Source organism: Chiloscyllium plagiosum, unplaced genomic scaffold (genome assembly GCF_037043375.1).
Source record: "Chiloscyllium plagiosum isolate Xiang-an unplaced genomic scaffold, Cpla_swu_hap1 HiC_scaffold_29, whole genome shotgun sequence".
Lineage (NCBI taxonomy): Eukaryota > Metazoa > Chordata > Chondrichthyes > Orectolobiformes > Hemiscylliidae > Chiloscyllium > Chiloscyllium plagiosum.
Genome location: NW_028270167.1, coordinates 5,285,003 through 5,312,166, shown reverse-complemented (window position 1 = coordinate 5,312,166; position 27,164 = coordinate 5,285,003). Strand labels below are relative to the sequence as shown.

General features: G+C 41.0%; 1 protein-coding gene across 2 annotated transcripts in view; it reads left to right on the top strand.

The window, feature by feature from the left end:
* The window catches only part of sorl1 (sortilin-related receptor, L(DLR class) A repeats containing), a 201,599-nt gene that overhangs the window by 153,751 nt on the left and 20,684 nt on the right, over positions 1 to 27,164 (top strand). Inside the window, exons 29-43 of one of the 2 annotated variants that reach the window (XM_043676454.2) lie at positions 264 to 395; positions 2,468 to 2,602; positions 5,585 to 5,743; positions 9,978 to 10,136; positions 11,835 to 11,963; positions 12,146 to 12,269; positions 14,899 to 15,062; positions 17,892 to 18,004; positions 18,465 to 18,569; positions 19,923 to 19,995; positions 20,991 to 21,073; positions 23,252 to 23,360; positions 23,662 to 23,846; positions 24,791 to 24,910; positions 26,956 to 27,120. In XM_043676454.2, coding sequence (XP_043532389.2) covers positions 264 to 395; positions 2,468 to 2,602; positions 5,585 to 5,743; positions 9,978 to 10,136; positions 11,835 to 11,963; positions 12,146 to 12,269; positions 14,899 to 15,062; positions 17,892 to 18,004; positions 18,465 to 18,569; positions 19,923 to 19,995; positions 20,991 to 21,073; positions 23,252 to 23,360; positions 23,662 to 23,846; positions 24,791 to 24,910; positions 26,956 to 27,120 — 1,955 coding nt within the window. The remainder of the gene's footprint in view (positions 1 to 263; positions 396 to 2,467; positions 2,603 to 5,584; positions 5,744 to 9,977; positions 10,137 to 11,834; positions 11,964 to 12,145; positions 12,270 to 14,898; positions 15,063 to 17,891; positions 18,005 to 18,464; positions 18,570 to 19,922; positions 19,996 to 20,990; positions 21,074 to 23,251; positions 23,361 to 23,661; positions 23,847 to 24,790; positions 24,911 to 26,955; positions 27,121 to 27,164) is intronic. The other variant, XM_043676455.2, reaches the window with a different exon arrangement.

Genomic DNA, 27,164 nt, shown 5'->3' with positions numbered 1-27,164 from the left:
CCTGAAACGTCGATTTCGCTGCTCCTTGGATGCTGCCTGAACTACTATGCTCTTCCAGCACCACTAATCCAGAATCTAGTTTCCAGCATCTGCAGTCATTGTTTTTACCCCACAAAATTAGTGTTAGGATCTGTAACTTGCCAGTGTGATTTTTTTTTTTGACTGTGCCAAACATTTAGATTATTGGGCTTTTTTGTAATCTAGCAGACTGTCATTAATAAATAGTGATATTAACTCTTTACTGTTCATGCTTATATTTACAGCACAGACAGGAGAGTTCAACAGAACTTGTGACCCCTTCAGTTTCAAATGCTTGAATGGGATGTGCATTAGCATGGAATGGAAGTGTGATGGAGTCGATGATTGTGGAGACTATTCAGATGAAGCAAATTGCCGTAAGTGGGGGAGAAAATACTTGCCTAAAATCTGGTCATTTGTGAATATGCTTAAACCGTGCAGTATAGTGGGGACCAGTTCCACCACAGGACACACCAGATGGCCTCCTTCTTTAGAGACCGCAATTTCCCTTCCCATGTGGTTAAAGATGCCCTCCAACGCATCTCGTCCACATCCCGCACCTCCACCCTCAGACCCCACCCCTCCAACCGTAACAAGGACAGAACGCCCCTGGTGCTCACCTTCCACCCTACCAACCTTCGCATAAACCAAGTCATCCGCCGACATTTCCGCCACCACCAAAAATACCCCACCACCAGGGATATATTTCCCTCCCCACCCCTTTCCGCCTTCCGCAAAGACCGTTCCCTCCGTGACCATCTGGTCAGATCCATGCCCACCTACAACACACCCTCCCATCCTGGCACCTTCCCCTGCCACCGCAGGAACTGTAAAACCTGCGCCCTCACCTCTGTCCAAGGCCCTAAAGGAGCCTTCCACATCCTTCAAAGTTTTACCTGCACATCCACTAATATCATTTATTGTATCTGTTGCTCCCGATGTGGTCTCCTATACATTGGGGAGACTGGGCGCCTCCTAGCAGAGCGCTTTAGGGAACATCTCCGGGACACCCGCACCAATCAACCACGCCGCCCCGTGGCCTGACATTTCAACTCCCCCTCCCACTCTGCCGAGGACATGGAGGTCCTGGACCTCCTTCACCGCCGCTCCCTCACCACCAGACACCTGGAGGAAGAACGCCTCATCTTCCGCCTCGGAACACTTCAACCTCAGGGCATCAATGTGGACTTCAACAGTTTCCTCATTTCCCTTTCCCCCACCTCACCCTAGTTCCAAACTTCCAGCTCAGCACTGTCCCCATGACTTGTCCTACCTGCCTATCTCCTTTTCCACCTATCCACTCCACCCTCTCCTCCCTGACCTATCACCTTCATCCCCTCCCCCACTCACCTATTGTACTCTATGCTACTTTCTCCCCACCCCCACCCTCCCCTAGCTTATCTCTCCACGCTTCAGGCTCTCTGCCTTTATTCCTGATGAAGGGCTTTTGCCCGAAACGTTGATTTCGCTGCTCCTTGGATGCTGCCTGAACTGCTGTGTTCTTCCAGCACCACTAATCCAGAATCTGGTTTCCAGCATCTGCAGTCATTGTTTTTACCATAGTGGGTACATTACTGAGGTTGAATTATGTTTTGTAATTTTTTGATTTTCAGCTTAGTGAAATAAATTGTGCTTTTATTAAAATTTTTTGATTGAAAAATCTGTAAATATTGATTGCACGCACTGTCCTGAGAGAGACATTGCTCCATTCCTTCCACAGTCTATCAACAAGATCTAGAGTTTTTGATGTATGATCACGATTAGCAGACTTTGGTGTACAGAATAGATTTGTTGGAGGTTGATGAGCAATAAATATGTACACGATAAAGATGGTGTTGCTTGTCTGTACTATCGTCCAAGGCTGGGCTTGCAAGTTTATCTGGAATAGAGTGAGAAGAATTGCAGCCCCATTGACTGATCTACCCCATCTACCTCTCGAGCTGCCATTAATGAACCCAATTTCAGATCAATAATCAATGTTTCCATTAGTAGTGTGAAACTACCTTGCTGAAATATTGGGTTAGTCTGAATACAATAAAACCCCTGGCAGAGTCACCTAAGGCTCAAGAAGGTTCATTGTGGTGCTCAGCCTTTCAAACATTTGAAGTACAACATTTAAGTTTAATGCATTCTTTAATTGTGTAGTATTGATATTTACTGCCAGGAATGTGGAGAATTAATGTCCTGTCTACTTCTCATGCATTGCAAAGGAAGATTCTATTTAAGGGCAATTATTAGTTGTCCTCCAGTCAGCTTTCACCAAAGTAAAGTGTAGTTTGAGTGGGCCATTAATTGAAAGTTAATTATTTGTTTTGTTTTCTAATCAAAGGATCCATTATTGGCAGTTGTTCTTTTAAGGGAGTCACAACAGGTCTTTACAATGTAAATCATTTTCTTTATGTATCGCTGTAAAAAATAATGCTTATTATTTTGTCCTCTATCACTGCAGAAAATCCAACTGAAGCACCTTCTTGCTCAAGATATTTTCATTTCACCTGCCGGAATGGAAATTGTGTTCCAACGTGGTGGAAGTGTGATCAAGAAAATGACTGTGGAGACTGGTCTGATGAAGAAAACTGTCCTGGTATAAACATTCAGTCTAAGTAATGACAGTATGCATGTGGTGTGGGTGGGATGTACAATTCCAAACTGACTGAAAATATTTGCAAATTTTGCATTTTTTAAAATTGAAGGTACCTCTGCATTTCTATAACCGCATAACAACTGCTGATTTGTTTTTATTTTGTTCTTTAGCTGTATGACTGCAAATTAATTACAGTTTAATAACAGAATTCCGTATTGTAATGAAAATGGTCACTTTCATTGAAATTCGTTTAAGGTGGAAGGTCTAGAAATATGGAACGACGAATTGGGTAAAACTTATTTATGAATGTTGAGTTAGTGTGTATAATTATTTAGCATCTACAGTATTCTTAGCATATAGATTACGATTCAAACCCTGATGTATGTCAGTTTCATAGTAAGGTCTCACTGTGTGGCCAAGTATTTTTAGCTAAAATTTGATATAGATGGTTTAATGGTGGAATGTTAGGCAGGATTCTGAGAAAATGTCCCTATTATCCTCAAGCTGTGCAGTGAGGTTCCTTGTGTTCTTCTCTGACAGAGCAGCAGTCTGTTGGACTAATGTTTCAGCTTACATTATAGATATTTTCTAATCAACCTGGAGCAGGTGGGGCTTGATCTCAGGCCTCCTGGCTCAGAGGTAGGGACTCTGCCACTGTACTACAAGGGACCCTCAGTTTACTTTATTTGCTCAACTCTTTGTCTCTTTATCCTGTGGCTCAATTTGGATGGTTATCATAGAGTCATAAGTAGTACAACATGGAAGCAGGCCCTTTGGCTCAAACTGGTCCATGCTAGCCATGGTGCCCACTCAGCTAGTTCCAATTGCCTGCATTTGGTCCATATCCCTCTAAACCCTTCCCATTTATTTACCTATCCAAATGTTTTTTTAATTGTTGCTACTGTGCCTGCCTCAACCACTTACTCTGGCAGCTCATTCCATATACACATCACTGTCTGCATAAGCAAGTTGCCCCTGAGGTCCTCCTTAAATCTTTCCCCTCTCAACTTAAACCTATGCCCTCTACATTTCAATTCCTCATCACTGGGAAATATGTATTCATCCTATCTCTGCCCCTCATGATTTTATACACCTCAATAAGGTCACCTTCTCTTACGTTCTCTTACATTCCAAGGAATAAAGACCTATCTTGGCCAATTCTCCCTATAACTCAGGCCTACTAGTCCTGGCAACATCCTTGTAAATCTTTGCACTCTTCCAGTTCAACTATGTCTTTCCTGTAACACACTGACCAAAACCTGTACACAATACTTCAAGTGCAGCCTCACCAATGATTTATACAACTGTAACATAATGTCCCAACTCCTATGCTCAATGTCCCGACCAACGAAGGCCAGCATGCTAAACGTCTTCTTCACCACCCTGTCTACCTGTGACACCACTTTCAATGAACTATGTATTTATATTCCTCGATCCCTCTGTTCCTCAGGACCTTACCATTTACTGTACAAGTCCTATCTTGGTTTGACTTTTCAAAGTGCAACACCTCACACTTATCTGTATTGAATTGCATTTGTGAATCCTCAGCCCAGTTATCTGATTGAAGGGAGGAACAAGAAGCAAAAGGATGAGTGACAGTGAAGGAGGCACGAATGATCGGCAAAGAAAGAGAAGTTTGTCTTCATCGATGAATACTTAATTTTACTGCACCCTCTTCAGGGCATTTATTTTCTTTGAGGCTGCAAAGGTCCAGTTAATGGATTTAAGTTCGTTGTTCCATATTTCTAGACCTTCCACCTTGAAAGAATTTCAATTTTTTTCTGTTGGTTAGTACAGAAAACCAAATCCAGCTCTGTAACTTCCTTCACATCCATTCTCTGCACTTGTGTTTCAACTAACTGGATTGTAAACCCTAGCCATTGTTTTAGTTTATTTCAGTTCATTCATAGTATTTTGGTATTAAAGCACAGTACTTCTGTGGACATACAATTGTCCACAGTAAATCTGATGGTTGAATCGAGGGTATTTTTCACAACACAAGGAGAAATCTAAAGAACAGTAGAATGTAATCAAATTCTTCTTACTGTGCATCAGTCAGCATTATCCAAGCATGTGCTTTCAGAGGAAGATGACAAATGGGATGTAAAGCAGTAATTTTTCTTCTCATAAAAGAAATGACCACTTTCTTTGGGGTAGAAGTTGGGGAAGAAACTTTCATAAGACATCATTAAGAAAATTAAGACATGCGTTGAAATGTTACGTATGTGATTACAGAGAGTAACTCGTCTGACTCCCCAAAGCCTGTCCACCATCCAAGAGGCACAGGTCAGGAGAGTGATGGAATACTCCCTGTTAGCAGCCCCAACAACACTGAAGAAGCTCAACACCATCCCGGACAAAACAACTTGCTTGATTGGCACCATATCCACAAGCATCTACTCCCTCCACCACCAACGCTCAGTAACAGCAGTGTGTACTATCTACAAGAAGCACTGCAGAAAATCACCAAACATCCTCAGACAGCACCTTCCAAGCCCAATACCATTCACCTGGAAGGACAAGGGCAGCAGACATATGGGAACACCACCTCCTTCAAGTTCCCCTCCAAGTCACTCACCGTCCTAACTTGGAAATATCCTGGAATTCCCTCCCTAATGATATTGTGGGTCAACTCACAATGGACGGACTGCAGCAGTTCAAGAAGGCAGCTCACCAATATGTCTTCAAGGGCAACTAGGGACAGGCAAATGCTGGGCCAACCAGTGATGTCCACATCCCACAAATGATTTTAAAAAAATCTTCCTGCTTTCTTCTCTCAACTGAGGATGATGGAACCACAGCTGAGCAATGAATCAGGGACTTGGTGAACGGAGTGGGGCAGACATATCATTAAGAGAGAAGGATGATTTCAAATGGGGGAGAAGGGAAAACTAACGTTGTTGATTTACGTCAGACACCAGAATTTATTTCTTAATCAGAAGCCTAAATGTTTTGTTACTGAAGTGTTTGCAATTGTTTTAGGTTGGGAACCTGTTCAACGTACAACAGAGACTCCTTTGAGTTGTGGTCCCAACCACTTCCGCTGTAATGTCGGAGGATGTATTATAAACAGTTGGGTGTGTGATCGATATGAAGACTGTGTGGATGGTTCGGATGAGGAAGGTTGCCCCACTTTTCCAGGTAAATAAAAATTGGATGGGCAGCCCATCTTTGCAGTGTGTAAGATTTTGGCTTCTTTGGAAACTTTTTTTGGTTGCTTGCATATAGTTAAATGTGTTTTTTTTTAAGCACCTTTTATGCAATACCTGAATTGGAAATGCCTATCCATTTTCAGAAAGTACAAAGCAAATTCTGTTTCATGCACTGATATTGTCGTGTTAGTTTTGATCAAGGAAACTTTAAGTTTGCCCCAACAGTTGCAGACAATACTCAGTGCTCATTGAGTATAAATGCTTATGCTTAAAAGAGAAGTTGTTATCCTGAGAATTTTTGATGTGTACTGTGGGACATTGTAGCTGATATCATTCTCACTTTTAACGAATCACTACAAAATGTTGTTAGTTAAAGGTGAGAATGCTTATGCAGTTTGTGCTACTGCCAACAGTTGTTAATAAGATGTTAAACATCATGACTTTGAAACTCAATGGACTGTGTTTTCCAGCAGATTGGAAAACAGCAAAAATGATTGTTTTTAAAAAAAGGAGCTAGACAAAAGACAGGTAACTATAGGCTTGATAACTTCTGTAGTGAGAAAAATGCTTGAATCTATCAGTAAGCAAGAAATAGCAAGATATCTGGATAGAAATTGTCCTAAAACAATGTCGGGCATATGCAATATGGGTCCTTGAAAGGCCAATCATGTTTAACTAATTTACTGGAATTCTTTGAAGACATTGAGTGGGGAACTGGTGGATGTGGTGTATCTGGACTTCCAGAAGGCATTCGACAAGGTGTCACATAAAAGGCTGCTGCATAAGATAAAGGTGCACAGTGCTATGGGTAATGTATTAGCATGGATACAGGATTGGTTAACTAACAGAAAGTAAAGAGTGGGGATAAATAAGTTGTTTTTCTGGTTGGCAATCAGTGGCTAGTGGTGTGCCTCAGGGATCAGTGTTGGGACCACAATTGTTTAAAATTTACACAGATGATTTGGAATTGGGAACCAGGTGTAGAGTGTAAAAGTTTGCAAATGACACAAAGAGGAGTGATAGAACAAAGTGTGCAGAGAATGCAAAGTCTGCATGGGGTTAGGTTAAGTGAGTGAGATGGCATAGAATGTTGGTAAATGTGAGGTCATCCATTTTGGTAGGAATGTCAGAAAAATAGATTATGATCTAAATGGTGAAAAAATGCAGAATGCTACTGTGCAGATGCACCCTGGTGTCCTTGTGCATGAATCTCAAAAAGTTGGTTTGTAGGTGCAGCAGGTAATTAAGAAGGCAAATAGGATATTATCCTTCATTGCTAGAGATATGGAGTTTAAAAACAGGGAGGTTATGCTGCAGCTGTATGGGATGCTGGTGAGGCCACACCTAGAATAATGCGTACTGTGTTGCTCTTCTTGCTTGAGAAAGGATGTGCTGGCACTGGAGGGGGTGCAGACGAGGTTCACAAGGTTGATTTGTGGAGTTGAGCAGTTGACTTATGAGGAGAGATTGAGTAGACTGGTACTGTACTCATTGAAATTTAGAAGAATGGGGGAGATCTTGGAGAAAATTATGCAGGGAACAGATAAGATAGAAGCAAGGATGTTGTTTTCAAGGGCGAGTGAAACTTGAACTCGGGTGCATAGCTTCGAAATAATGAGGATCAGATTTAAGAAAGAACTTTTTCATCCAAAGGGTCATGAATCGGTGGCGTTTGCCGCCCATTGAAGTAATTGAGGCTACCTTGTTGAATGTTTTTAAGTCAAAGATTTTTGAATGGTAAAAGAATTAAGGGTTATCATGAGCAGGCGGGTGAGTGGAGCTGAGTGCACAAAAAAAAATCAGCCATGATCTTCTTGAATGACGGAGCAGGCTTGATCGGCCAGATGGCCTACTCCTCCTGTTTCTTATGTTCTTGTGAATGGGGACTGCAGGGATAATGAACAAACTGACCATGGTATAGGGAACCATTCAATTGAGGTGAGGAAATGGGAATATAGATTTGGTAGGGGACAGTATAATTGATATTGTTCTTTGCAGCTGTGAGCAGGAAGGCTGTGTTGCCTCCCCTGTGTCAGAGTGAAGGGTATCTCCTCAGGGTTGGAAAAGAACTTGAACTGATTGTCATCTACGTTGGTATAACGACATTGGTATGACTAGAAAGGAGGTTTTGCTAAAATATTCTGAAGACTTGCGAGATAAATTGAAAAGCAGAACCTCTAAAGTAGTAATTTTTGAATTACTACCTGAGCCACAGGCAAACTGATAAAGGTAAATAAACAAAAGCAGAAATTGCTGGAGAAACTCAGCAGGTCTGGCAGCATCTGTGGAGAGAAAGCAGAGTTAACGTTTCAAGTCCAGTGACTCTTTGTCACAACTGAGAGTAAGGGGGTAAAGGTTTTGCAAAAAACAGAAATGTACGATTACAAAGCACAAGGATGTGGCATCCTAACAGAGCAGCTTTTTGGATAATGATTCCCAGCCTTGACAGCCCTCTGCGGCAGAGAATTCCACAAAATCCACAACCGTCTGAGAAGAAACTCTCTATCCTACTCCACTTTGTCATCTGCAAACGTGGAAATATTACGTTCTGATGCATCCTAGCATATTAAAGGAAATGGGTCCAATACCTCCTGGATCTACAGGCAGTAATCTTCCAAGAATCCTTAGATTCTGAAAAAGTCCCAGAAGACAGGACCACTGCGAATGTAACACCTTTGTTTAAAAGGTGAAGGAGATTTAAAACATTAATGATAGGCCTGTTAGCTTAACATCTGTTATTGAGATTTGTTAGACTTTATTATAAAGGATCTGATAGTGGAGCATTTAGAAATACATAATATGATCAAGAAGAGTAAGCGTGGCTCCGTGAAGGGGAAATTGTCTGTCAAATTTACTAGAATTACTTGGTGGTAACAAGCAGGATCAATAAAGAAGAAGCAGTGGAGTAATCTATTTGGATTTTCAGATGGTGTTTGATAAGATACATAATGAGATAAGAGCTCATGGTTTTTGAGGTAGTATATTAGCGAGAGTACAGGGTTGTCTAACCAATAGAAGGCAGAGATTTGGAATAAGGGGGGGACATTTTCAGGATGGCAATCTGTAACTAGTGGAATACCACAAGGATCAGAGATGGGACCACAATTATTTACATTATATTAATTAATCGAATGAGGAAAGAACATGAATTTATAGCTACCTTTTCAGATGACACAGAAATAGATGGGAAGGCAGTTGATGAGGATAACAGAAAAGTGTCTGCAGAGGAATGTTGACAGTTTAAGTGAACTGGCAAAAACTTGTCAGATGGAATATATGTGGAAAAATGTGAGGTTATGAACTTTGGTAGGAAGATGAGAGGAGCAAAATATTATTTATATGGAAAAAGACTCTAGAAATTTACAGAACAGAAGAATTTGGGAGTCCCTAGTGCATAGATCACTAAAATCTAACATCCAGGTTCTGTGGGTAACAGGGAAGGCAAATGGAATGTTGGCCTTAATTTCAAAGGAATAGAGTATAAATATGGGGAAGATTTGCTAAAACTATGCAAGGCATTAGTCACAGCTGGAATGCTGTGAACTATTGTGGGCCACTTTTGTAAGGAAAGATATACTGGCAGAGGATGCAATTCAGAGAATACTCACTGGGCTGATCCTGGGTGTGGAGGGACTGCCTTATGATAAGTTGGATCTGTCTTCATTGGAATGTAGAAGGACGAGAGGCAACCTTATTGAAATATACAAGATTTTCAGGGGACTTGACAGAATAGATGACTCTCCCTTGTGGAAACGTCTAAGACCAGAAGACATAATCTCAGAATAAGAGGTTACACATTTTAAGACAGAGATGAGGCGGAATCTCTTCTCTGTGAGCTGCAGAACTGTGCACCACAGAGGACTGCCAAGGCTGGGTCATTTAAGTTTATTCAAAGCCAAGATAGACAAACCGAATTTTAATTGGTAAGGGAAACATGGATTATAGGAAAATGCAAAATGTGACGTTGAGGAGTATCATTGATCTTATTGAATGGTGGAGCAGACTTGAAGGGCTGAATGGTCTACTTCTGCTCCTATGCCTTATGATGAGAATATGGACTATTGTGATCTAATACAGATTATTTTCTATAGATGCTTTATAATTATTTATAAATATAGACCGCCTGCTTTGATTTACTATCTGTGGAATTTACTTTCTTCCCATAAACACAATATTAAAGTTTCATAGAATCTATGGGCTCTTATAATTCTGTCCTGTCTCAGCAGCAAGCGTAACAACTACTTCCACCACCACTGTGCATCCAGCTGGAAAGTGTAGCCCTTCCGAGTTCCGTTGTGTTCGAGGCCATAACTGTATCCCCAACTGGAAGCAGTGTGACGGCCACAGGGACTGCCGTGATGGGTCTGATGAAGTCAACTGTCGTGAGTACTTCTACCAAATTAAACTTCCTGCACTAGAAGCTATTGAGTTAAATTGCTAATAAGGTTGCTTAAAATACTTCATTTCAGAAGCAGGAATTAATCTATGTTCAAGTTGGATTCAAGGCTAATCAAAAATCTTAGCCTGTTCTCAGCTACCTCTGTCTTCCTCCACCCAACCTCCTAACAATGCAAGGATTTACAATTGTTTCAAATTTTCTCTTGCTCATCATGTCTCTGTATGCACCTTGCCATTGATTAGGAGGACTGGATTTGTTAATTTGCTTCCCTGTAACAGAGAAGCTGAGTTAGTGAGTTGGCATATAAGGATGAAAGGTAGTTTATTTTATATTGTGAAAAGCCAAAGAAATAACTACCAAGCATCTTATACTGGAAGTCTTCTGTTTCACACATTGGTTAAATGTTTTCTTGCCTGAGATACCATCCATAATATTAGAGATTAATACAGATAACTGTGAGAGTCAACTGGTGTATCTGTTTTTAAATTGTGAAAGCACTATTAATGAATTCTCCAATACCAAAGTAGACCATGGCCATATGAGGCAAGAACTGGACAATATTCAATGTCAGCTGATAAATGACTTGTAACATTTGTGCCACACATAACCATATCCAGGAAGAGAGAATCTAATGTTTGCCCCTTAAAGTTCAATGAAATAACCATTGCTGAATCCCTTGCTATCAACACTCTGGGGCTTGCTATTGCCCAGAAACTGAACTGCAGCAGCTCGATAAATACTGTGACTACAAGAACATGTCAGAGGCTACAAATTCTACAGCAAACATCCCCTCTCCTACCTCCCCAGTACCTGTCCACTGTCTACACACACCAGTCAGGAGTGTGATGGAATTCTCCCTGAATAGGTGCAGCTCCAACAACGCTCCAGAAGCTTGAAATCATTTAGGGTAAACGGCCTGCTTGGTTAGCTTCCTGTCCACCACCAGCATTTACTCCCTTTACCACAAATGCACATGGCAATGGTGCGTACCATTTACAAGATACACTGCAAAAAAAAGCCAAGACTCTTTTGACACCGCATCCAAACCTCTACCATCTAGGAGGACACAGCAGCAAATATATGGGAACACAACCACCCACATGTGTCCCTTGTCACTTGGAACTTTACCGCCGTTTCATCACTATAGCTGGGTCAAATTCCTGGAACTACCAACCCAGTAGCACTGTGGGTGCCCCAATGAGTGCAGAGGAGTTCAAGAAGGCAACTTACCCAGAGCAATTAGGGGTGTGGTGTCCAAAACCCATGAATTTTTTTTTAAAGAAGCTCCTTCAGTAGAATTGAGTCGAAGCCCTCTCTCTGGTGTAGTGGTAGTGTCCCTACCCTTGGACCAGGAGGCCCTGATTCAAGACCCACCTGCTGCAGTGGTGTGTAAGAACATCTCTGAACAGGTTGGTTAGAAAAATAGAAATGAGTAGAAAATTGCAAGTTTAAAAATGCAGAAAACTATAAATGTAGATGTTAATGGTTTCTGAAAGAGGAAGGGAGAGATAAAACTTGCACGTTTAAACTTTTTAATTAACATGATAAATGTTAGCCTTTTAACTTTCAAGTATTCATTAACCTGCTGCTTGCTAGGTGTTCAATGTTTTATTTTCAGTGCATCAAACTTTAATGTTTGTTAAGCCTTAGCTCTTTCATTCTTCTGGAATCTAATTCTTAGCTACCCACGTTCCATTGCGGTGTTTGAATGAAACAGTTTGTGAGGATGGAGAGACTTGCATAAGCCAACTGGAACGTTGTGATGGATTTCTGGACTGCTCTGATAGTAGTGATGAGAAGAACTGCTCAGGTAAGTCCCTAAAGAACAGGTTAAGAAACTTTGGGTTGGATTGTTGTGGTATTTCTATATGTCTGAAATGAACTTATCCATGATGTCCAGTTTTGAAGGGTTGTGTTATATTTTTAATTTTGATCGTGTACTGCATTATAAAAATTCTGGCACTGATTGTATACTTTTGATTTTATTTTAAGCTGATAGTTCATCATACAAAGTTCAAAATTTCCGCTGGACAGTTGATTTTCGTGGCGCAATTTCTTTAATGTGGGAGAGCCCAAAGAATTTGCCACCATCATGTACCTATGTTGTACTGTACAGGTAATAATCCTATAAATCCTTCTGTTTTACACCATTCCCCATTCTTTTCCAAAACGATTGTACAAACTGGACCTGGATCTGATGTTTGTTTTCAGCTGTCAAGCATTTAACTACCTGAATGAAGAATTCACCTTTGGGCCCATAGTGATGTAATTTGAATTTACAATCTTTTATTAAGATAAGAGTAAAAACTTCTTAATATTGTTAACTTAGACTGTGTGCTTCAGGGTGTATTTTGTTTTTATGTTGAAGGCTGGAATTTTAATTTCACCACCATGTTGTCTGTACCTTAAGTCCCAAAGATGTGTTCTGATAGACCAACTACGGGCACTATTCCTCCCACGTATAACATTGGCTTTTGATTGGAGAGTGGGATGTTGGATACTGGAGCTTACTAGACTTCTGATTTACTCCAGTAGTTATCTGTAGTTGTCCCGTGACCCTCTTGGACAGAATATCTGACAGACCTTCCATCATTCTGCTCCCACCAACAGTAATATAAAAGACTAACTGACCATTGTTGCTTTTTTGTGGAATCTTGCTGTTCACAAAATAGCTGCCATATCTGTACAGTTTATTCTGCTATAACATGGATTTTGTTAATGTAAATTCGTTATAATGCAATTGGGGACACTGTGTATAAAGCACGAACTTTTAAAACATGTGTTGGCTATAATGTGATGATGTCTTCGAGGAGAAAGTGAGGTCTGCAGATGCTGGAGATCAAAGTTGAAACTTTATTGCTGGAACAGCACAGCAGGTCAGGCAGCATCCAGGGAACAGGAGATTCGACGTTTCGGGCACAGGCCCTTCTTCAGGAATGAGCAGAGAGTGTTCAGCAGGAGAAGATAAAAGGTAGGGAGGAGGGACTTGGAGGAGGGGCGTTGGAAATGTGATAGGTGGAAAGAGGTCAAGGTGAGGGTGATAGGTCGGAGTAGGATGGAGGCGGAGAGGTCAAGAAGAAGACTGCAGGTCAGGAAGGCGGTGCCGGGCTGGAGGGATCCGGCTGAGACAAGGTGGGGGGAGGGGGGATGAAGAAACTGGTGAAGTCCAAGTTCGTCCCCTGCGGTTGGAGGGTTCCCAGTCGGAAGATAAGACGCTCCTCCTCCGACCGTCGGGTTGTTGTGGTTTGGCGATGGATGAGTCCAATGACCTGCATATCCGCCACCTCCAAACAGACCCCAGCACCAAGGATATATTTCCCTCCCCTCCCCTATCAGCTTTCCGTAGAGACCACTCCCTCCGCGACTCCCTTGTCAGATCCACACCCCCCACCGACCCAACCTCCACTCCCGGCACCTTCCCTTGCAACCGCAGGAGGTGCAACACTTGCGCCCACACCTCCCCCCTCACTTCTCTCCAAGGCCCCAAAGGAAACTTCCATATCCGCCACAGATTCACCTGCACCTCCACCCACATCATCTACTGCATCCGCTGCAGCCGGTGTGGCCTCCTCTATATTGGGGAGACAGGCCGCCTACTTGCGGAGCGATTCAGAGAGCACCTCTGGGCCACCCGGACGAACCAACCCAACCAACCTGTAGCATAGCATTTCAACTCCCCCTCCCACTCCACCGAGGATATGCAGGTCATTGGACTCATCCACCGCCAAACCACAACAACCCGACGGTCGGAGGAGGAGCATCTTATCTTCCGACTGGGAACCCTCCAACCGCAGGGGACGAACTTGGACTTCACCAGTTTCTTCATCCCCCCTCCCCCCACCTTGTCTCAGCCGGATCCCTCCAGCCCGGCACCGCCTTCCTGACCTGCAGTCTTCTTCTTGACTTCTCCGCCTCCATCCTACTCCGACCTATCACCCTCACCTTGACCTCTTTCCACCTATCACATTTCCAACGCCCCTCCTCCAAGTCCCTCCTCCCTACCTTTTATCTTCTCCTGCTGAACACTCTCTGCTCATTCCTGAAGAAGGACCTGTGCCCGAAACGTCGAATCTCCTGTTCCCTGGATGCTGCCTGACCTGCTGTGCTGTTCCAGCAATAAAGTTTCAACTATAATGTGATGATATCACCAACACTTTAAACGCTGTTTCCAAAGTGCAATTGTTCTATAATGCAACAATCGTGTTCTAGAACAACTATCTGTACTGGCTTACACACTTACTTTAAGATGTTTGTAAAAGATGTGAAGAGGTTCTAATTTTACACAAATTTCAAAGTAAAACTTAAGTTTTTGAGGTTCAGGAGAGCTATCAGCTATCAGGAGAGCAAGGTCAATGATATAATAGTACTGGGAAATGTTTATACTTATAAACTGGTTAATGTGAAAGGTCTGTTTTCGAGAGGTAGGCAGCTTCCTGTATTTGTTCATGCTTTAATAATTGAAAACTATGTTTGGGATTTTATTAATACTTTAGAAGTTCTTTCGTGTTGAATTACTTGTTGTTTGGCATTATTTTTAGTTCTAGAAATTGGACTTGTACTTAAGAAAATGTTGCAAATAGTATTCATGAACTTTCCAGTCCTCTTGTCAATGTTATTTGAGAATTTCAATACTTGATTTGCAATCCAGTGATTTGGACAGATGCATTCCTACAGTAACTAACATATCAAGAATTTCTGGGACTTGGTGGTATACGTTTCGGTGATGATCTTTCTTTTTCTTATAGTTTGGTTGGTGATGATTGGAAGAGCTTAGACGCTGGTAACAAAACAACTCTTGTTGTAACTGTTATGAAACCTGATACTACCTACCAGCTGAAAGTACAAGTGCACTGCCTTCTTAAGACCTACAGCCCAACTGATAGTATTATATTGCGTACACCGGAGGGCTGTGAGTACCATTTTCCAAATACTTCTGTTCTTTACAGAATAAACTAAGATTAAAAGTCCTTGAGCTGGTTTCACACCTCTTATCATGCAGTCCACAATCATATTGTTAATCTAGTTTGTTTGATGCTGAAATCTGAGAAGCAGATGTTTAGTATGGTTTCTTATTTTGTGTGCTGTAGCATTCTGAATATGAGTACATCAAGGTCACTGCAATCGTTGCAATGACCCTGACACACAGAAGAGCTGTGATGAATGGAAAACTAAAACTAGAGTCATGGAGATACATAGCATGGAAATAAACCCTTCAGTCCAACTTGTCCAATGTGATCAGATATCCTAAATCAATCTCGTCCCATTTGCCAACATTTGTCCCACATCCTTCCTATTTCTATACTTTTTCCAGTTGCCTCTTAAATGTTGTTGTAATTGTACCAGCCTCTACAATTTCCTCTGGCAGCTCATGCCATACACATACCACTAACTATATGAAGAAGCTGCCCGTTAAGTCCGTTTTATATCTTTCCCCTCTCACCCTAAACCTGTGTCCTCTACTTCTGGACTCCCCCACCCCAGGGAAAAGACTTTGTCTATTTATCCTATCCATGTCCCTCATAATTTTGTAAACCTCTAGAAGGTCACCCCTCGGCCTCCGACACTCCAGAGAAAACAGCCCCAGCCTATTCAGCCTCTCACTACAGCTCAAACCCTCCAAACCTGGCAACATCCTTGTTAGTTTTTTCTGAACCCTTTCAAGTTCTTCCTATTGCAGGGAGACCAGAATTACACACAATATTCCAAAAGCGGCTGAACCAATGGACGCCCGCAACATGATACCCCAACACCTCAGTTCTCTGACCAATAAAGGCAAGCATTCTAAACACCTTCTTCACTATCCTATTTACCTGCGACGCCACTTTTAATGAACCTGCACTCCAAGATTTCTTTGTTCAGCAACACTCCCCAGGACCTTACTATTAAATATATAAGTCCTGCCCTGGTTTGCCTTTCCAAATGCAGCACCTTCCATTTATCTAAATTTAACTCCATCTGCCACTCCTCAGCCCGTTGGCCCATCTGATCAAGATCCCGTTGTACTCTGAGGTAACCTTCTTCACTATTCAATTTTGGTGTCATCTGCAAACTTACTATCTTGCTATCTTCACATCCAAATCAATTATATATATGGCAAAAAGCAGTGGACCCAGCACCGATCCTTGTGGCACACTGCTGGTCATAGGCCTCTAGTCTGAAAAGCAACTCTTCATCACCATCCTCTGTCTTCTACTTTTCAGCCAGTTGTGTATCCAAATGGCTAGTTCCCCCTGTTTTCAAACTACAAAACAATTTAACTTTATATTCTGCTGAAAGAAATTAGAGTTGGTGATGTGGTTCTCAAATAAGTTTGAGACTTTTCTGAAGTATTCTTTGTGGAGTATTGATTTTTTAAAAATGCATTTAAAATTGATGTGATTCCATGATTGACTTATAATTAAAGGATCACACTGATAGACATTTTTAGGATTGTCAGTTAGTGTGGCACACTTGCCGATGGAAGCTGTGTCCAACTCTGGTATTTGAAGACAGACAGAATATGCCACTGACTTTCCCTATTTCAATTCCACAAAAGGTGATGAACATGTCTGGTTCATTCTTGAGGGCAGTGATTTGAACGATCATTGAGCCTACCAAATTTAAAGAAGGATTGGCAGTTAACTGTCAGTCATCATTAATTGCTTTCTTCACAATAAGACCTCTAATAGAGTCCATTTACAAGTTAATTAGAGTTTTATTCCATTGCTTATTTGTACTTACATTTTTCTGTGTGAAGATCTTCTTCCATTCTTCATGCTATTCATAAAATATCCTAAACTAAGATCTAACATGAACATTTCCACCTAAGAGAAAACAAATGTTTGTCCTTAAGACCTTTTGTGGTATCATTATTATTTTTCCATAGGCAGACATTTATTTTGTGATGGAAAGTACAAAAAATATTTTGCCTGATGGTTATGCCTGCTATTTTTCTTATTTCATATTTTCCTTTTTTCATTACTTATTTTTGTTTTTCACAAGGTTACCTTTTCAGCATTATGACCTTCATTTAGAGATCTGAATTTCACACCAACCAACTTGCAATTTCATAGGACCTTTTCTTAAAGTAATAAAATCTTAAATGTACTTCAATTTTGTCAAAACCAGGACTGTTGATTGATAGCTTGATCAAAGAGAGAGTTTTAAGAGAATCTTTAAGGAAGAGAATGGTATATTAAGAGAATTCCATATCCCAGGGTTTCGACAGCTAAAGGTTCCATGTTTAGTTTATGAAAATTGGGGGTGGACAATAGGCAGAATTAGAGAAGCACAGACAACTGAGATTTGGTAAGACTGGAGAAAATTAGGGAGGGGGAGGGATGAGACCCATGGAAAGAATTAAAATCAAAGTTGAGAATTTATTTATGACTGTGCAGAACCCAAGAGGCGAGATAGGTAATGCTCACCAGTGAGGGAACAGGATTCCCCTATTCTCACAGAACCAGCAGACTTTTGGATGAGCCCAAGTTTATGTAAAGATGAGTGTGGCAGGTCAGGCCATGTTATTTTGATTCTGTTTTGTTTTGCAGAAATCACAGTTGAAATCTGTGTTTAAAATACTTGGAACATATTGGCCATGGTGTACCAGTAACTTGTATTAGAGTCATGTATTGGTAGAATGTTAGCATTATCCTACTTAACTTTCACATTTGTATATGTCCACTTGATTTTGGTTTAGTAAAAGAGGAAGCCAAATCATACTGACGTAATTATCAGTTCACTTCATTTTTCTTTGCAGTACCGGATCCACCACAACATCTCCAGCTATCTTATAGCCAAATATATGATGGTACTATATCCTGCCAGTGGAGTCGCCCTATCAATGCACATGGTCTTATTCGGGAGTATATTGTGAGTTTGTACAAATCATGAAAATGAAGTTGTGAAAGTCTTCAGTATCTGATTAGTTGTAGTTTTTGAGTAGAAAATGCAAGGGTATGCCCCATTGCATTGAGTTTCTGCATTCATTGCCATTGAACTAAAAATGTGAAATAAACTTTTTTTCTTGCCCCAGAGAAATATGCTTAGTTTATGTCACCATAATGTTGCTGATGTGAATATTTCATCGTCCCAAATACCAGGAAAGTGGCTGATAGGTTCCATTTTGACCTCTAATGAAAGCTCAACACATTTTGTTGTTAAGTGGAAAGTTTTACTCTGCACCTGATCTAAAGCAGCACTTTAAAAGAGTTTTGAAGCTGAATGCAGAGCTAGATACTTTTTCCCCAATGGAATTACAAGGAAAAAGCTTTCTGTGGGGTTGTAGATGAGAATACCGTCAAACCTAGAACTTTTTCTTGTTCCGCTCCAGGTATCGTACAGCAAGCAAGAATCGAATGTGTGGACTTCACTGGAATGCACTGAAAACCACATAAACATTAGAAATCTTGAGATGGATGTTATGTATGTAGTCAAGGTAAGTGTTATGGATGGCAACTGACACCATTTTCAATATTCAATTTGTTCTGCTTGAATTATGCTCAGTAACCAAATTATAATATAAAAATTGTTTTGGGCAGACTACACCTTTGCAGTTATGTTTTGATTCTGGAGTTCTTTAAGTTTAATTTGGTTTTATTCCTGCCTGTCTTTTTTTTCTCTTCTCTTTTCCTTACCACTTTCCACTGTCATTTTCCCCCTTCCATGTGTAACTGCTTTGCTAGACTATTGCTCATCCAGGCAGCTATTACTGGAGAACATCAATGTGAGATTCTAATATGGAGAACATCAGTGACAGCCTACTATCTTCACTGAAAGCCAATAAGTAGCTATCAGATATGAGATAGCATTTTAGTTGAATTCAGTGGGAACTGTCGAAAGTGGTTGACAGTTGTGGCTATACAAAACTTTCATGTTGCAGCTGTATAAAACTCCGGTGTGGCCACTCTTGGAGTATTGCATATTGTTCTGGTCGCCACATTATAGGAAGGATGTGGAAGCATTGGAAAGGGTACAGAGGAGATTTACCAGAATATTGCCTAGCATGGAGGGGAAGGCCTCAGAAGGAAAGGCTGAGGGACATGAGGCTATTTTTGTTAGAGAGAAGAAGGTTAAGAGGTGACTTTATAGAGGCATACAAGATGATGAGGGGATTAGATAGGGTGGATAGTGATGGTGATGGTTAACATGAGGGGACATAGCTTTAAATTGAGGGGTGATAGATATAGGACAGATATCAGAGGTAGGTTCTTTACTCAGAGTGGTAGGGGTGTGGAATGCCCTGCCTGCAACAGTAGTGGACTTGCCAACATTAAGAACATTTAAGTGGTCATTAGATAAATATATAGATGATGATGGAATAGTGTAGGTTAGATAGGCCTTAGATTGGTTTCACAGGTTGGCGCAACGTTGAGGGTTGAAGGTCCTGTACTGTGCTGTAATGTTCTATGTTCTATGATAAATCTCTGATCCCTACTCTAGGAACTGCAGCCATGTTGGCTAAGCTGAACGAGTTTAGCAAAGTTGTAAACTTCCTGAAATTCATAGCTCAGATGTTTATTTTTTAATATCATATGGTGACTTAAAATTTATAATCTGAATGCTCCATTGTATAATATTTATAATGTAGAAACTGACTATTCATACCAAGCTGGATAATGTCTGCTGATCGACAGCAATGAGATAATGCTAATATTAAATGTTGCCAATTGCCATATATTTAAGTTTTTTGTAAGCTATTCACGGGATTAATTTAAATCCGAGCTTGGAGTGGGTAGGAGAGCCATATATTACAACAGATTCTTAATGACATTTATTCCATTATTTACAGGTTGCAGCTGTCACAAGTTATGGGATTGGCAAATGGAGCGAATCCAAAAGTATTATGACAAAGAAAGGTCAAGGTACAGTACTTCTAAATGTGGATACCAGTTATATGTAATATTCTACAAGATGCACTCTGTACTTTATTGTAACAGTGGCATTCAAAAACAAACATAAGAATTAGGAACAGGAGTAGGCTGACTTAATTGTCACCTCCACTTCCCTGCAAAACCCAATACCCAGTTTAGATTAGATTAGATTACTTACAGTGTGGAAACAGGTCCTTCGGCCCTACAGGTCCACACCGACTCACCGAAGCGCAACCCACCCAGACCCATTCCCCTACATTTACCCCTGCCCCTAACAGTATGGGAAATTTAACGTGGCCAATTCACCTAACCTGCACATTATTTTTTTGGACTGTGGGAGGAAACCGGAGCATCCGGAGGAAACCCACGCAGACACGGGGAGAATGTGCAAACTCCACACAGACAGACGCCCAAGGCTGGAATTGAACCTGGGACCCTGGTGCTGTGAGGCAGCAGTGCTAACCACTGTGTCATGTGCCGCCCACCCAGTTGTTCATTGTCTCCTCCCACTCTGACATGATGTACTGGACTTGCCTTAGCTCTTTCTAAATAGTGATTTCCAAACTAGCAAGTTGCTTGTAGAGATGCAGCTGTCTGACAATATGAAATGAAGCCTGTCATCCAGCTTCAGGTAAGCTTTGACCCTCTGTTACCCGATGCATGCTGGGAGAATGACAGCTACACCTTTTCTGGGGAAAAAAAAGCTCTTTGTTTCTTTAAATTTTATTTCTGAGTTGTATTTTGGGAAAAATATGAATTACTCTAGTGCCAGAAATGAACTTGAACAAAATGAATAAGTCATCTTTATAACTTAAGTCTTCAAATGGCCTAAAATTGCAGTTAATATATTGAAATAATTTATTTTGCTCATGAAACCTTTGTCAATCATGTTTCTGTGAGGAATTCTTAAGGCAATAGGCTAAGCATAGATATCTGCAATTGTTGAAATAGATGTGAATATTGATTTTGCTTTTCTTCTCTAATAGCAATTCCAGTGCCAACAGTTACAGTCGCAAATATAAAGGAAGATGCTATTGACTTGACGTTACAGATGGACACCAATATTAAGGTACAAATTGTGCAGGCGAGATTTTAAGACAAAGTTGCTATCTCTTTTTTTGTTAGGATGAAGTAAATATTCTAACTCCCTTTCAGCAATTGCAATAAAATCCTGCTGAATCAAATTCTAGGGAATGCTCCCACAAATGTTGTGTTACATGGAATTTCCTTAAGGTATAGGAGCAGACTATTCAGCCCATTAGGGCTACTCAGCCATTCAATCATGGTTGATAGATGAGAAGGACCCAAATCACTTACAAAAAAAAAAATCTCTGCCTAAGAAAATGCCAAATGCAAACACTGTAAAGCAGTAGATGTCTTAAACAAGTTTTTATTCACATTTTGCAGTGGTGTGACCTCCTATGAGGCATTGGAAACATCAGGAATGAGCTCCAGCACAATTTTGGAATGATGTATGATGCACTTGCACAAGTTTAGCTAAGCTGGAGTTACTAGGGGAGAATTTTGGTATATCACAGACAGATTTATTGGATTTGCTATTCTGCTGGCAGGGATGGCTGACAGTTTAGACTCAGCTGGAGTTTTACGTCATCTAAATTTGACTCATGACGTATACAGATAAACCATGATCCAGTTAGTGGCAGATTTCATTGGAAGGTTTAATTAAAAATGGCAGTAATGCTGTTTGTTTAGGATCTACTCAGTAGTTAAAACTTTATCTCAACAAGGGTCATTGTGTTTCAGTGTTGTGGTTTACAAGTACTCTATATTATGCTGCTTATCATAGGTTGAAGTTTCAAACTGCATGCAAGGAGGCAGGTCCTGAATCCACCCCTGCCCGATCAGGAATTGAACCACGTGCTGTTGACACCAATTTGATCCACACTGGCCATCCATCCAGTGGGACCCTACACAAAGCTTGAGATGCAGTTTTGCAGGCTGAAGCTATGGATAGTAAACACTGTCTCTTTATCCCATGACATGTACCTTAAAATTTACTTCTCAACAAGCTTTTGACCACCTGGAAGCTCCAATTTACTTCCATCTCGTGGCTAACCAGAAATCCATCCAGCTGTCTCTGCCTGCCATTCGTGTGGGGAAAGAGAACATGCAACCTGTTTGATGGTATTATGAACACCCCTTCTTGACAATCATATCCTGGAGTGGGACTTGGAATGTGGAGCTTTTGGCTCCGAGGCAAGAAAATTACACCACGCGCAACAAGACCTTAAGAATCAAAAACAGAAATTCTGGAAATGCTCAGCAGGTCTGGCAGCAACCTGAGTTCTAAGGAAGGGACACTCAATCAAAAACGTTAACTTTGATTTCTCTTCACAGATGCTGCCAGACCTGCTGAGCTTTTCCAGCAATTTATTTTTGTTTCTGATTTACTGCATCTGCAGGTCAGTTTTTATTTAAGACCTTAATGTTATATGCATCAATTCTTCTAAACTCCAGAGAATGGAAGCTTATTCTACTTAGCTTTACTCATTATTCCTTCCATCTAAGGAATCACTGTAATTATTGCACAATTCAGAACAAAGTTTAAGCAATTTTTTTCGACCTATACAGGTCTTGGAGTCTTGTGGCGCAATGCTCTGTGCTTTGAGCCAGGAGGCACAAGTTCAAGTCCCACTCACCCTAGATGTATGCCATACCAAACTGGTTGATTCAAAATAACTCTAAGCGGGACTTGTATGTGTAACCTCAATATTTATACACTAGCAAATATGGCTACACATAAAGCGCTTCTCTTTAACAATCTTTACTATAATGTACTTTGAATTATCTGAATGATGCCTTATCGTCTGTTCCATGTCCCCTCTATTTCAAAAAGATTTTGTATTTTTCTCAAGGGTTATAAATAATGAATCTAGCTTCACAATAGGAAGTAAGAAATATTAACTGCTCTATACTTGCTCTTTTTTTCCCTTGCATTTGAATCACCTTGGACATTTGACCTAAATTAAAGTTATGTACATGGATATTATTAATATCCATCCAAACCAGATAATTTAAAGAGGAATAAAAGGTGCCAACAGTGTACTTCTTTTTCAAGTAGTTAAACTTATTTTTCAGAGAGAAATCGAAATTTGGCAGCTGACCACTGGAGTATTTAATTACCATCTATCTGAGTTCCACAGCGTTTTGCATGTTTCTGTTGGATGTAATTTATAGATTAATATTTGAAATGCTATAGTACTTATTTTTTATTTCCCTTTTTCAGGTGGCAAGCTATGTAGTCGATGTGTCATGGACATTTGATACTCATATAAAGGAGAACCGGTCATTGCATGTTGGTGGAGTTCAAAAGGCTGAGCCAATTCACTTACCCAGTACGTATATTATATATTCAAACATGAGGTCACATCAATACAAACAATATCCCATAACATTTTTGATTGCCTATCAGATCTTTGACACAGGGTGAAATTATGTTCAATCTTTATCAGGTGTGATCTAGTTAGCAAAGGCCTACTTAATAAGAAAAAAATTGACACTGTTTCTAATTTATATGGAAAAACGGGAAGACAGTGAAACTGTCAGGGCCTCTTGATTGAATACATGGTTGAACCTTTTAATTAGAGGAGATTGTGTTAACACATTTGTAAATTATAATTCATTTTTATTGTACAGTTTCCAATTTAACTGCTGGTACAAATTATGAGATTTCCACCTGGGCTAGTACTGATGCTGGCGATAGCCCAATATCTTTTGTACGTATTAAAACGAAAGGAACCAGTCCAGCTCCTCCAAAACTTCAAGCAATTCCAATCAATCAGACTGCTGTGGATTGCTCTTGGAATGGCCCAAAGAATGTGGTGAGTATCTTGTGCTATTCTAGGATTCAGATCTTGTAGATACTTTTGTCAGTACAGTGTTTTTATTGACCTTTCAAAAATATACACAGGGTTACTGGAGAAACCTCATAAAAAACCCTTTCTCATGATCCTCTGAAATCATGCAGAACATAAAGACTTTTTGATAAATCTTTGTAAAAGATTAAAAGCTAAAGTCTTGTTGCAGCAGAAATGGTCTTCCAGTTGCTGCCAACCTCATCAAAGTGGAGACCCTGAATAGTCAGTATTGGCAGACCTTTCGAGCATAGAGATGTATTAAATCCTGTGCTCACTGACTACATTTGCTCCTACTTAAGCAATGCCTCAAATTCTCATCTTCTTTTTCAAGTCTCTCCATTGTCTTGCTCCTTTTTATTGTTTCAATCTTCTCCTGCCCTGCAACCCTCAAAGGTATCTGTGCCTAACTAGATCTTAACTAATTCTGTAGCAATCCTATGAAGTGGTTTTGGCCATTCGTGGAAGGTGCAATGTGAATGTGCTGTTATTGTACTCTACTGCAATCAGCTAACTGTGCACATTGGAAATTGAGTCAAGGTTTACTGATCTGTATGACCTGATGGGGCCTTCAGGCATTATGCCAGAGTTGAGGAAATAAAATTCTTTTACATCTGGTAAATATTGATACATGATATGATTTGAAGAAATTATAAATAATTTTAACTATTTAAATTGCCCTTAAAGCTGCCTTTACTAAACCACATTAATTGTTTGCAGACTGTCATGCTTAAATGAAACCCATAACAGCAGAAATTAATTTTAGTCAGAAGCTAATTAAAATAACCGTCACTACTTAGGATATTTGGTTTTACTGTGTCCTCAGTGCAACTTTTGAGTAAGTCTTAGATTCTTTTAACAAATACTTGTACAGAATTTCCTCAACAGTAAACACCTTCTTTTCTCAACAGGTTTATGGAGTTTTCTTTGCTACTTCATTCTTGGAGTTGTACCGAAATCCAAAAAATGTAACATCAAGCATTAACAACCTAACCGTGACTGTGAGCAGCGATGAGCAGTACCTGTTTTTGGTAGATATCCTTTTTTATTGCATGGTATCATTAGTAATCTATTTTAGAAAAAAATTGTGTGATGTGAAACAGTTATCATAGAATCCTACAGTGAGGAAACAGGCCATTTGGCCCAACAGGTCCACACCGACCCTCCGAAGAGTGACCCTCCAAAGAGTAACCCACCCAGATCCATTCCCCTACCCTATTACTCTACAGTTACTTCTGAGTAATGTACCTAACCTACATATCCCTGGACATTATGAGCAATTTAGCATGGCTAAATTCACATAACCTGCACATCTTTCGATTGTGGGAGGAAACCGGAACACCCGGAGGAAACCATTATATAGAAGTCTGATAACGGGGACACTTGATTTGAGAGTTCTGGATCAGTCTCCATGATGCTTACCCTGTGGTCTCTCAAATTGGATTAGATTCTTTCAAATCCACAACAGTTCAGAGACAGATTAGCTATGATGCGAAACAAGTTACACCTGCCAAGTGAACCTGGTGGAAAGAACACAATAAATATGCTGTCTGACTTCTGGCGATCTGCAGGTTTCAGATGTGGCCACAACCTCAGTTCATTAGTTCTTGAAACTCAGCAATAAACTTCAAGAGTTACACGGGGAGGTGTACATGGGCCTGGCAGCAAGGGTTACACGGGGAGGTGTACATGGGCCTGGCAGCAAGGGTTACACGGGGAGGTGTACATGGGCCTGGCAGCAAGGGTTACACGGGGAGGTGTACATGGGCCTGGCAGCAAGGGCTACACAGGGAGGTGTACATGGGCCTGGCAGCAAGGGTTACACGGGGAGGTGTACATGGGCCTGGCAGCAAGGGTTACATGGAGAGGTGTACACGGGGCTGGCAGCAAAGGTTACACGGGGAGGTGTACATGTGGCTGGCAGCAAAGGTTACACGGGGAGGTGTACATGTGGCTGGCAGCAAGGGTTACATGGGGAGGTGTACATGGGCCTGGCAGCAAGGGTTACATGGGGAGGTGTACATGGGCCTGGCAGCAAGGGTTACATGGGGTGATGTATATGGGGCTGGCAGCAAGGGTTACACGGGGAGGTGTACATGGGCCTGGCAGCAAGGGCTACACAGGGAGGTGTACATGGACCTGGCAGCAAGGGTTACACGGGGAGATGTATGTGGGCCTGGCGGCAAGGGTTACATGGAGAGGTGTACACGGGGTTGGCAGCAAGGGTTACATGGGGTGATGTATATGGGGCTGGCAGCAAGGGTTACACGGAGAGGTGTACATGGGGCGGGCAGCAAGGGTTACACGGGGAGGTGTTCATGGGGCTGGCAGCAAAGGACAGTCCTTTTGTGAAACTACAAGGAAAGCTGTCTTTATATCTGATTCTGGTGGTTCAAATATTTCACTGGGTGCTGTCAAACACCTGAAATTACTGACCACACGTGCAGTGCAAAGTGGAGCCAGTCACAGATGGCCTCAAGTAGGCTTCCCTGTTTTTTACCCATACGACAAGCCTAATGTCCTTTTTCAGACACAAGCAACGATGGCATTACAGTTGCCTTTGTCTTTGGCACATGTTCCATGCTAAATTAGGAGTATAGCTCCTGGATTTACACTAATAAAGCATTGTACAGAGGGGCCAGTATTGGACTGGGGTGGACAAAGTCAGAAATCACATAATACCAGGTTATAGTCCAACAGGTTTATTTGAAATCTCAAGCTTTCAGAGTGCTGCTCTTTCACCTGCCAAAGGACCAGCGCTCTGAAAGCTTGTGATTTCATATAAATCTGTTGGACTATAACCTGATGTCATGTGACATCTGACTAACAAAGCAGGCATTGCACCATCTGACTTTTGCTGTGTTTAATGAATACATTTGAAGGTGTTATGAGAGAGGCAGTTAATGTCCAGATTAATGCCTGTACCTTTGGATTGACTTAGTATCAGTTGAAATGTAGGTTTTCTATTTTATTCTCCTGATTACTTTGATGCAGAAATTTTGATCTGAATTGTGTGTGAACTGTAAGATGTTTGAAATGGAGCGCTTTGACTGAGCTCACTTCTTTTCTCATCGAGGTCCGTATTGTTAACCCATATTTCGGACCACCCTCTGAATACATTGTTGTTAAGATGATTCCTGACAACCGACTACCACCTCGCCACTTGCATGTGGTGAAAGAGGACCAGACGTTTGCTGTACTGAAGTGGCAACCTCCGTATGACCTGCTGAATGAACGTTTAGTGAGTACCTTCACATGGGTGAAATGAGAAGGTTTTTATTTACT